This window comes from Trachypithecus francoisi, unplaced genomic scaffold, assembly GCF_009764315.1.
Source record: "Trachypithecus francoisi isolate TF-2019V2 unplaced genomic scaffold, Tfra_2.0 Lachesis_group5, whole genome shotgun sequence".
In the NCBI taxonomy this organism is placed as follows: Eukaryota; Metazoa; Chordata; class Mammalia; order Primates; family Cercopithecidae; genus Trachypithecus; species Trachypithecus francoisi.
Window position 1 is genome coordinate 55,357,428 of NW_022681470.1, and position 12,074 is coordinate 55,369,501.

General features: G+C 33.2%; 1 protein-coding gene across 6 annotated transcripts in view; it reads left to right on the plus strand.

Moving 5' to 3' along the window:
- Positions 1-265: 265 nt before the first annotated feature.
- Positions 266-12,074, plus strand: part of PTPRC (protein tyrosine phosphatase receptor type C) — a 122,689-nt gene continuing 110,880 nt past the window's right edge. For 4 of the 6 annotated variants that reach the window (XM_033200496.1, XM_033200497.1, XM_033200498.1 and 1 more), the window contains exons 1-2: positions 274-430; positions 519-634. In XM_033200496.1, coding sequence (XP_033056387.1) covers positions 562-634 — 73 coding nt within the window. In that variant the 5' untranslated portion in view covers positions 274-430; positions 519-561. Of the gene's footprint in view, positions 431-518; positions 635-12,074 lie in introns of all 6 variants that reach the window. The other 2 variants (XM_033200500.1, XM_033200501.1) reach the window with 2 other exon arrangements.

Below are 12,074 nucleotides of genomic sequence, written 5' to 3' on the forward strand. Positions count from 1 at the left end.
TTCTGCTAAGTCAGGTACTGTATCATCTTGTCAACCCCCATTTTGTTACACTCATGCTGAATCTGTTTCTCATCTCTTAAGTAAGAAAATTATTGATTATTTTGTAGGGATTTAATTTTAAAAAATCGTAATGGATACTATAAAGGAGCAGTATTTGGATAGTTTAAAAACATCCTCCTTGATGGGAAAATCTTTTAAAAGGCTTTCTAACTTGGTGTAATTACTTGAATTAAGGAAGTGCAATGCCATTCTACTAACTTAGAACAACTTTTTTGACTTCCTGCAAAGAGGACCCTTACAGTATTTTTGGAGAAGTTAGTAAAACCGAATCTGACATCATCACCTAGCAGCTCATGCAGCTAGCAAGTGGTTTGTTCTTAGGGTAACAGAGGAGGAAATTGTTCCTCGTCTGATAAGACAACAGTGGAGAGTATGCATTTATTTATTTACTTTTACATTTTTGATTCGTTTTTAGAGAGAAAAACTTCTACAGAGATAACAATTATTTTGCCTTTCAGAAGGACGCATGCTGTTTCTTAGGGATACGGCTGACTTCCAGATATGACCATGTATTTGTGGCTTAAACTTTTGGCATTTGGCTTTGCCTTTCTGGACACAGAAGTATTTGTGACAGGTAAGTACAAGGATATTAATATTTTTAAATTTTTTTTTTCTTTTTTGGAGGAATGTTTGAAATAGACATAAAAATATTTTAAATGTGTTGGTAACTGGAAGTGAGAAGCCTGCTGTAAACCGTCAAGATTGTTGTCTCAGGGGGACACAGGCTTGTTGTGTGACAGAATACATTGTTTCTGTTTAAAAAGACATAAATGTTCAAGGACAAAAAAAAAATACAATTTTAGAAGAAAAGCATTGTCTATCTGTATCTTTATTTACAACTGTTCAAAGATATTACAAAAGCAACATTATTACTTAACCTCCAAAGTGACAATAACACACATTTATAAAAGCCTGAGAATGTTTTTGATGATAAAATAAGTGAGTTTTTATTCTTTTAGCAAATTTGGTCTCTTAAAAAGTCATAAGACAGCTTTGGTTGTATGTAAGCCACTCCCAGACTTGAAGTTTGCTTCCTCAAATTTTGAGTTTAATTGACATATTTTATTGAATACTTGGGTATATAATAGTTCAAAAATATATTGAGGTATTTAGTAAAATATTAACCTTCTGCAATTTTTATCACGGAATATATTTTAAATCAAGTTTTTAGTTTCTTGTTAATAGTTTTAATACATTTTTGCTTTAGAAATTCTTGTGGAGCCACCGCCCTTCCTGGGTGGTGGGTAAATGTTACAGCCTTGATGAGATAGAAATATTTAAACTCTTAAAATCATGCAAATGCTGTATTCCGTAGGAAAATGTAACTAGTTGGACTTCCAGTGCCTATTAAAGTTTGAAATCTTTGCACGTTTATCCTCTATTCAATGGATAGTTCTTGAGTGGTGTCAACATAAATCATGAGTACATTTCAATAGATTATAGAATGTAACTAATAATGAATATTTAATATTTCTCTTTATGATGTAGTATCTAAAAGGACATTGAAAGTAAAACTTTGTAGAAATTCCAAAAAGTATAAAAAGTATTTTAAAACAAGTTACTTATTACAATTCACTTTGAAGTCTTTTTTTGACTCTTACCGTTCTCCTTTCCTCTGAAAGTCAGGGAAGTAGCTATCTCTTGAGCATGTTACATTGTCAATTTCTATTTGGAGTAACCTAGGAGAGAGGAAAGAAAAACAACATAAGATAATTTTTTGTTTTGTGGCTGTTTTGCTTTTTATTGCAAAGATGAATTTTTAAAAATCTATATAGATGCAGCATTTGTCTTAGTACAGAAAATGTTTATCAAGTTACCATCCCTTTAAAGCTTATCATAATAAAAAGTAAATTATAAAGAATAATAATTTCAGTGAAGTGATAATGTATATTATCACAAGTCAGAACATTTTCATTTAAAATTCCCACTCAGGAAATGTTGAAAAGCATTTTTAAATGACCATAAAGAAATACTGAGCCAGAATTTCTTTACAAAAAAAAGAAATATTGTAAGCCAGAATATGTTTCTTCTCTCCATACTCTTTTAGCTTCTATTATTTTCTTCAGGTCTAGCTCCATTGCTTTTTATTCCAGGCAAACTTCCCAACCTCCCAAATAGACCAAATACCCTATTATATGCTTCAATCAGAGTGTGAAATATTTCCTTCATGCATAAAAGTTCAACTCATACTATTACAGGACTTTTTAAACCATAAGACACATCTTTGAATTTGTAATTGAAATAAGAATATAATGGGATCTAAAAACCTTTACATCAGCTTTGCTGAATAATTTATACCATAGCAAATAAATGGATATACATAGATTTATTTTGAAAAATCAAGTTTATCTTCAGTTGCTCACATAAATATTGAGAGCAAACATTTTTCTAAAAGACATTTGTAGACTCCCTGAGATATATGCTTTTTTGTGGAAAAACATATACAGATATAATCATTTCTACCTGCAAATATTGTTTATAATCCTTTCAAGTTGCAAGAAACATTTTGTGATTTGATGTATAATTTGGAAAATTCTCAATGCTTTAAATTATATATTTTTCTTTTTTAGCAACAAATGAGTTGGATTCTATGTTTCCTTTTAACGTGTCAAAATTAGTTTAGTGCCTACAGGAAATAATAAACTTTTGGGGAGCAAATTTTATACTGTATGTTCTAAAGCATAAAGAAATAGAGCCAAATGTAGATAGCCATCAATGGTAACTCTATGCACAATTCAAATATTTCAGTTAATCTCTAAAATGCACACATGGACAAGGCCAAAGTGAGTCTTTGGCAGTGCAACATCCAGGCAGGGTTCAGTTTTACTCAAGACTTCCTAATCCTCTTGCTCTGTGCCTCTTTGTGATGGCAACTGGAAACCAAACTTTGTTTAAGATTTCTAAATAATTTTAGGGGACAATGATGGTTTTAAGAATGCAGGTGAGGGTGAGTGTTCTCTGGTTCTAATAAAGTTGTAATGCCAGGCAGATCTAGTACACCATAGCATGGCAGTTAAGAGTATATGAGTTATGCTATGTGAGGTATATGATGAGTTTTATTATGAGTCATAATAGTTAACACTCATTTCCTGGACATAATTCTTCATTTTTCCATCTGTATTAAAAATATATATCTCATGTTATAAACATGGACTGTGCCTTGTACATCACAGACATTCAATGAAAATTATTTAATTGAATTTGGTAAGCAGTCCTTTTAAGTTCTAAATACTGCATAATTTAGAGATTTGGGAATGTGAGTAGAATTACTTATTGATTTGAAAAAAAATTCCCTACTAAAAACCTGCCTGTGACCCTTACCATTGCTAGAATTTGAAATGTACTTTGTTACAGGAAAGGCTACGAGGGGTTAGGGCCTATATTATCTTTTTCTCTTTTGTTCTGTGTAACTAAGTATAGGGGCAGAGTAGTTAGCTTGAACTTAGTTCATATACATGAACATGTATTTCTTTATATATATGCACACACATAAACTAGTTATATATTTGTGGGTTATATATACTAGTCTATCTATCTATCTATCTATCATCCATGTTTGTGTATTTGGCGTTCCCATGAACTTCGGACCTTGGCCTGTGTTGTTCTTTTTTCTCCACTTGGTTACATATCATTGCCTACTACGTGTTGATTGCTCTGATTCTCCATCTCTAGATTCATCCCTCAGAAACATGGAACTTACTTCCTTTCCTAAATCCAGACATTGACATGTTCCCCAAGTCCTCAAATTTTGCTTTGTAATACTCTCTAATAACTTCTTGCTTTGACATCTCCATTGCCATCATCTTAATTCGTGGCTTTATTATTTCTCACCTGCAAAATTGTAATTTTTTTAAGTCAGTCTGAAGTCTCGTCCTTTTTTTTTTTTACGTAATCTGCAGATTAAAAAATAAAATAAAAAGCAAAGGGATACTGATTTCTTCTCATTGCCTTTGGTATAAATTCTAATCTTTTTTTTGCCAGAGAAACTGATTCCACTAATGATCTGGGGCCTAGGCCTGGAGCTGGGAGGGGATTTTTTTTTTTCTTCTTTCTTTCTTTTTCTTCTGTAGTTGATCAAAAGGAAACAAACAGGAGGTAGTTTTAACACCCACCTCTATACTTTCTCAAGGTGTTTAAGACTCTGGGCAAATCTTACCTCTTCTATTACATTCTCTTATGTCACTTTTGCCACAAAATATCTCCACTGAATTGCATACTTTTTATCACCTTTTCTTGGCATTTTTCAAGTCATTTCAATTTGTTGTTGTAATGATGATTGATGATGATGATGACATGTGAATTAGTGGATTTACTGACATTGTAACCTATATGAAATCAGGTACAGGAGACACAAAAGGCATAAACACATAGTTCCCATATCTGATTTATCACCAGGCACTGAATAAATCATGGATTTTAAAACAATAAAACTGCAGATTATAGTGATAAAGGAAAGGAAAATTTTCAAAGAGGAAAGTCAAAAAGAGGGAGAATATGAGATTAAAAAAATTAACCAGAGGCAAAGTGGGAGGATGAAGGTAGCAGGACTATTTTGTCCAGATTAAATAAATTGATTTTAGATCTAGATGTTTACAGGCTGGCCATTTTGTTTTTGTTTTGTTTTGTTTTGTTTTTTCTTTGCTCCCTTCTTTACTCTTGTTATCTCACTTCCTGTCTGGAAAGATCCTCCTGACTTCCTAAAAGTTCATAGTTTGAGAATGTTGTTCCTAAATTGTCTTTGATCTGCTCTTTGGACATTCTAGGTAATGTAATTTGGAGGGCCAATTTTATTCTTCAGATGCACATACCCATAGAAAGAAAAGTAGCAAATGGGAGGGAAATACAAATCTAGCAGAGTGATAACACAAACAGATCAGGTCCAGTCCTGGCAATTACTGGTTTGAGCACTGATGCTAGTGCTCTGGGATTGCTTGCAAGGGCAGATGGAATATGGTGCACCCTAGGTGTTGCATTATTTGCACACCAAAAGCTTGTAGAGAGCTGGGAATAATTTCTTTTCAGATAGTGTAGTGATGGATGTCAATCTGAGTAGGTAAGGGGCACAGATTTGTACTGAGGTTGGTTCATTCTCTTGGCAAATATACAGTGTTCACAAAGACAAGATTTCATCTTCAGACCATGTGTGTATATGTCAGCTTCGTGCAGAGAGAGAAATTTTTGATTAACGCTGAACTTTGATTTTTTTTTCTAGACACGTATAGGTTTATGTAGTTATTTACATAGGAAACAGAGTGGAAATTTAACATATCTTCAGTTTAAAATTAATTTCAATCTAGTCTAAATATCTTTGTAAGTACTAGACACCCAATCCCATAGCAGTGGCCTAATACCAAAGGGTTAGTGCTATGACTTTTGCATACATAAAGACAGCAATTTTTAGGGTATGATACACAGAAAAAAAAATGGCAAGACTTTAGCAATATGATGTGATGTCTATTTCTATGTAATATCCAAATACACAGGAATAAAAATTATAGTAATCACTGGATTTTGTGTACATGGCTTTAACCAATATTTAGATTAGAAAATATCTAATTATTGCCTAAAATATTTAATTTTCATTCCTGTTTGTATGTCAGTGTGCTACTTCAATATCAGTCTGTTAAAAGAGTCTAGGAATGACTACTGTAAGCAGAGAATTGTATGTTCAGGAATCACAACAAAAACAAGAACAAATGGAGAAACAAAAGCTTTCCTACTCTTTCATCCAGGACAAGAATAAATATACATAAAGTCAATATTAGGGAAGTCAACAAGCATCGTCTATATCCGTTCATAGTAACTTCAATTGATTCATTTCTTAAAAGATAATCAGAAAAGATATCGGTTTTTATTAGAGTCTTTAGTAGAGACCAAACTTAAACAAATATATTATATGGTGCTTAACTCTATAGCATTTAAAGATTCAACATTTATTTCCTCTAAAAATGAGTCAAGTGTCTGAAAGGAAAAAGCCACCTAACTGAAACTTCAGTTTCTACTATACGGGGTATTTATTACAAAACTGTAATTACAATGCAATGATACTGAAGTATAAATGATCATCATTCATATATTTAAGAAAATAATCAAATTTGAGTACCTGGAAGAAAACCATCCACCCTCCAAAATAGGGATTTGCTAATGCAGGAGTAGAAGGCAAAAGCTGAGGGTAACTCAGGTAACACACTCATATGTATTAGGATATGAACAACTGGTATAGCGAACTTAATAGAAATCACTGATAGACAAGAAGACATTCTCTGCATTTTAAATTAAAATAAAATTTGTCCTGCATTTAAGACAATAGTTTACAGAAACCTATATAAATAACAATGATGCTAAGAGACAATATCAAAATGATAATATGATGGCAATACAGTGTGGCCACTATATTTTAAACACATCTACTTGATGAAAAATACAATAATTTATTGATTAAAAAATATTAAGCATAATAGAAAAGGAGGCAGAAACCACTCCAAGCTGGGAAACATCATGGCATTTGTAGTGAGAAATATTTTGAAAATCTAACTCTATGAATCACATGATTTTGAGCTAAATCAATTTTCATCCTTGAGACCCAGTTTCCTCATCTATAAAGTGTTATAAGCATTAAACGCGATAACATTTGTGAAAATGCTTTGAAACTATGAGATATAGGAGAAGTTGTAAATTTTTTCATGTGAGCCCATGAAATCAGAGCACATAGCCCTTTAGCATAAACATGATTCCAAATGATATCTCTTCCTTTGAGACACTGTGAGGAGATAAAGGGATAGTTTAAGGTTAAGTGATAGAGGAATAATGCCTTATAAGCCTTTGAATTCTTTTAACTTTGCGTTCTTTATTTCAGGGATTTTTCAGGCTTCTTCAGTCTGCAGTCTAAATAGTTTGTAAATCCACAGCCTTCTACTTTGCCAGGGATTTCTTATTGTAAAAATAGCCCAAAGTCTCACCTGCCTTCAATCCTTACTGTGTCCATACCCACCATTACCAGGATAATCTCTGTAAAAGGCAGAAATCACCTGTGTCCATCCCTCTTTCAGTGTCTCCTGTGGGTAGAAAATATACTAAACCCGTGATGTGATACCAAGTATGTTTTGACTCAACTTTTATGAAAATAAATATTTTATTAGAATATAACAACATTTATGAGTTTTCCTTGAAGATAAATTTTGGAGGAAAAAAAACTCCATTAGACCAATTTAATTCCCTGATTATTATATATATATTCCCTAGTTAAATCCTTGACAGTTTTTCCATTTTAATTTTAATTTTACTGAACTAATATTTAGCAGCATCGCTTTCATTTAATTTTTACAATAACTATTAGATTCATGAATCCATTTTGCCCATGTCAAATTCTACTGAATATAGCTTATGCTTTTGGGAATTTTCCTTTGTGGTTATGACTTTTCTAAATGCAATTCTTTTCAAACAATACAGATCTAAATTTTCCAAAACCATTTAAATTCTTCTCTTTGGCCATAAATATTTTATGTGTGTAGTTTGGCTACTGCTAGTTTAGCTTTTTAATTGGTTTTGTGTCTCAATGCTACAAAAATATGATTTATGTAATTTTTCATTTTTGTCAAACTGATTGGACAGTATTAACCGTTCTCAATTTTTTGTTGTGTTGCAATTTCTATGAGTGACATTAATGTGGAGATTGACAGCTCTTAGAGCTAGATTCATTTTGAAATTTTAAGACACTTTGGGCCAATGGAAACTTTAGAAACACTTTTAAGACTGCTCAATAGTCTAGAATTATTATGTTTTAACTATCATTCATTTGTATAATATTCCTTTTATTAGTTTTCACACTTAATACCAACTTCTTATTCATTATTGGAGCAAAAAGTAAAAAGAAGAATCAATGCGATAAATTTAACATCTTCTCAATGTAAAATGATGTGTGGGGAAAGTGTCAAATCATCCTACATTGGACTTTGTGCATTTAGGGAAAATAAAAGCAATTAGCGTTGCACACATATATTTAATTGAATCTCTTCAGATTTATCTAACTTTATCTCTAACCACTTTGTGACTCTTTTTGTAACTTGCATTTTTCTAAAAATGTGACCTTGTTTAATATTCCAGCTGTTGGCCATGCTGTTTTTCCTTCTCTCCACATCTTTTTTTCAATATGGCAAATTATAAATTCTATTCAAAATTTACTTCAAAGAGCACCTCCTCTGGAGAGCCCACACCCCACTTGTATAACCCTTGCTCTTCAGCCCCTTTCACACCTGCATAGGTGTTCTTCTGCCGTGATGATTCTTTGAATAATTCTCTTGGAGTTCTCTTCACTGGGCTCTCTTGCAGCAACTGGTGAGCTCATGTAGGCTCTAATTGGGTCTCTGCTTATTTGCCAGTGCCTGCAGGTCCTCAGTACTTGTTTGCTGAAAAAATGAATGGATGGTCTGTCAGCTTAACTAAACTGTGTATGTAGAAGGCACTTAATGATTCTTAAAAACAATTTTGATTCTATCCTTTTATTGTTTTTTATGGGAATTATTTATGGTAAAATTTTCTACATAATAGAAAATTCGGAAAATGTCAAGAAATAGAAGGAAAAAGAAAATTGCTTAGAGCCCTTGCTAACAAATTGTTTTTCTTCCTCTATCTTTTGATCACATGCTGTGTATGAAATTTCATGTTCAATTTTTTTCCCAAGTAAACCTGATTATTTTAGACAATTTGAAAAATATAGAAATGAATAAATAGGCAAATAAGAATTTCAGGTTTCCAGTTCTCAAGATCTAAAAACTTTCTGAGTATTTCATTTGACTAGGACAATTAGATCTGTTCAGTCATTTATTAACTTATTGGTTCATTTGATAAACAACTATTTTGTGAGTGTTTTCCATGTACTGTGGGCTGAGGATACCATATCCCATGAAGGCTCTATTCTCTTAGTATCAGTGGCTTCTTGGAGATGGTGTTTTAAATCTTCCAAAATCTTCATCAACACCCCAAAACTTCCTCCTCAAAGTAATAATATACTTTGCTACAGATAATTATTGGTGTTATAAATGTTTTATAAGTTATAAATTTAAAAATCACTATTTTAAGATTATATATAATATATTAAGTAAAACTTATATTCTTACAAGACTACCTCCAGGTCCCTGTTACAACTAGATTTTCTTTGCAGACTTTTAAATTGTAGAAGTTCTGGTGCTGCCACTGAGATGCGTAGATTATTATTAGATATTCAATAAATAAAGTTGGTAGATGTGAAGAGGTACTAGACAATAGTCCTATTTTGTTTTGGTTTGTTTGTTTTGTAATTTATTCTGAGAACAAAATGTTCATGTGGAGAGAAAAGGGAAAATGTACAGAAATACACAGCACACAAACAAATTCTTACTTTTTTTTTTTTTGTAGTCTTTCTAATTTTCCAAGGTCACCAGCTAATAGCAAATGAGAGTTGTAGGGAGTGGGGTGAAGGCTGGGGTCTTAATTGGGGTCTATCTGATTCTAGATAGACCTGATTCTAGATTTTCCACTCAGTTAATCAATCTTCTTAGTGGTCAGTTTAATAATCAGGAATTTAAGACACGACTGCGTGATGATGGGCAAATCACAGCTGGACTGAATGGGAGCTGGTAGTTTCTCAGAGGTTGTTCGTGTGACATATGCATGTAAGTTAATTCACCTGATTTAGCTACATACATGAACCATTGTGTACTGAACCGCTTCTGTGTCTTTAGCAAGATCACATTCACATACGATTGCATGACTTTTATAAAAAGCAAAAAGACATCTTTGATTAATTTGTCTTCACCTTGAATGCTGATGTGATGTGTTACAATCATCCTGAAAAGAAGGCTAACAAAGGACAGGACTGAGTCTGTCTTGAGGTGAGTGATATGATGGAAAGAACGGATTTTCCCCCACCCAACTCATTTTTGATATTACATAAAGTGAAAAACATTAAATAATTCACCAAAGTATCTAGATTTTTTTTTTGTTTTTGAAGTGCAAGGGAAGTAACTTGACCTTTGTTAAATACTTTGATCATGGAAAACTCATAAGGTTCTCATCTTATTCCAGGAAGTGTAGACACTAGATAATTTTCTTATAGTCATCCAAAAAGCATATTAAATGAACCAGGTAAACCCATCCTACACTTATGTATTCCAGAGACAAGTTGGCTAAACTTTAGGGAGGCTAAAACAAAACAAAACAAAATATTGTTTGGTTCATGTGATAAATGTGGATTCCAATCAGATAATTTAGGCCGCATATTCTATTTTGACTTCTTAGACTTAGATTTCCAAATAGTCTGGTTTATAAAGTAAGATTTTAACTTATGCTTACTAAACTCTATGTATTTCTACTTTCCAATGACCCATGTTCTTATTTTCTGAATTTACTTATTCATGCTTTAGGTATGATAAAGGTATGTAATGGCTAAGGAAACATAAATGAAGCATAAGACATCAGTTAAGAGTTTTGACTGAAAGGAAGTGGTGATATGAAGGAAACAGATAAACCAAAGAAAAAGGAAAAGGTCAGGGAGCTGATACAAGTAACTTGAAGAAATGTTAGTGTAAACGTCGAATTCAGACAATCGCTACTTTTAAAGTACTTTAAAGAAGTCAGTCTTTGAAATCTTGCCCAGATTCCATTCCAATTTCATCACTGGAGACTTACAATGATGAAAAATTGGGGAAAAATTACCTTCCAAAGCCTCAGTTTCCTTGTCTGTAAAATGGAAATAATAGCAAGAGATATTAAATGAGATGATTCACTCATTGATTCATCAGTTGTTTATAGAGCCCCTGCTGAGATAAAAACTGTTTTAAGTGCTGACACAGTGGTAAGTAAAGCATAAAGTGTACCTACTTTTATGAAACTGACTTTCTAGTAGTGAGAGATAGCAAGAAAACAAACAACAAATTGAGATAACTTCAGTTGTATATAAAAGCTGTGAAGAAAATTAAGTAGTGTAATATGGTAGACACAGGCCTGAGCTGGATTTAGGGGTGAATGCACCTTCAGACAGAGTGATTGGGGAAGATCTTTATGAAGAAGAGTCATTGAGCTGCTTGTTGACTGGCAAGAATATGGGGATCCATGTGAGGGAGACTGGCAGGAGTAAAGGTTCTATGGCAAAACCAAACAAATTGGTGGGCTCAAGGCAAAGAAAGGTCAAGCACTGAGTGTAGTGTGGTAAGAACTGAGCAGGTTGTGGTGACGCTAGAAAGATAAGCAGAAGGCAGGTCCCATAGGACCTTGATGGAAATGGAAAGAACTTGAATTTTACCTGAAATATAAAGGGAAGGAGTCGTTTTAAATTCTTAAGTACAGAATATCCTAATCTTCTTTCTGTGTTGAAGAGATCACTTTGACTGCTATGAAGAGAATAGATTGGAAGTAAGGCAAAGCCTGGAACCAGTTATGAGGAGACTGAATGAGAAGAGAGAGAAAGGGGATGGTGATCTGGACCAAGTGTTGGCAGCACAGTTAGAAAGAAAGGAAAGATTGACATAGAATTAAGAGAAGTGGCTGCATGGAAAAGACAAAGACATTTTGGAGAATGACTTTTTTCCCCCCATGAGCACTGGGAAGGGAAAGAGCCAAATTAGGGGGTTGGCAATCCAATGTTACGTTTGGGCTGTTATTGATGTCTGATTTTCATTAGATGGTAGAGATGTCAAGAAATCCATTGGAGATAAGAGGCTGAGGCCCATTCAGTAGATCTCAACTGGAGACATAAATATAGGAGTCATTGTGTTCAGATGGAACTTAAGACTAAAGGACTGCATGTGACAGTGTAAATAAACATCTAGAGATGAGCAGAAACATCTGGTTTCTGAGCTTTGGGAAACTTCGTATTTGGAAGAGACACAAGGAGGAGCTAGGAAAAAATAGTGAGAAGAGGTAGCCAGTGAAAAAAAGTGGAACTATACTTTGCTTTGAATGTTGAAAAGGGTTGGCATTGTAGTGAGAATTCAGTAAATTCCACATAAAAATCTGAATTTATGTCTCCTCTTGAAAGG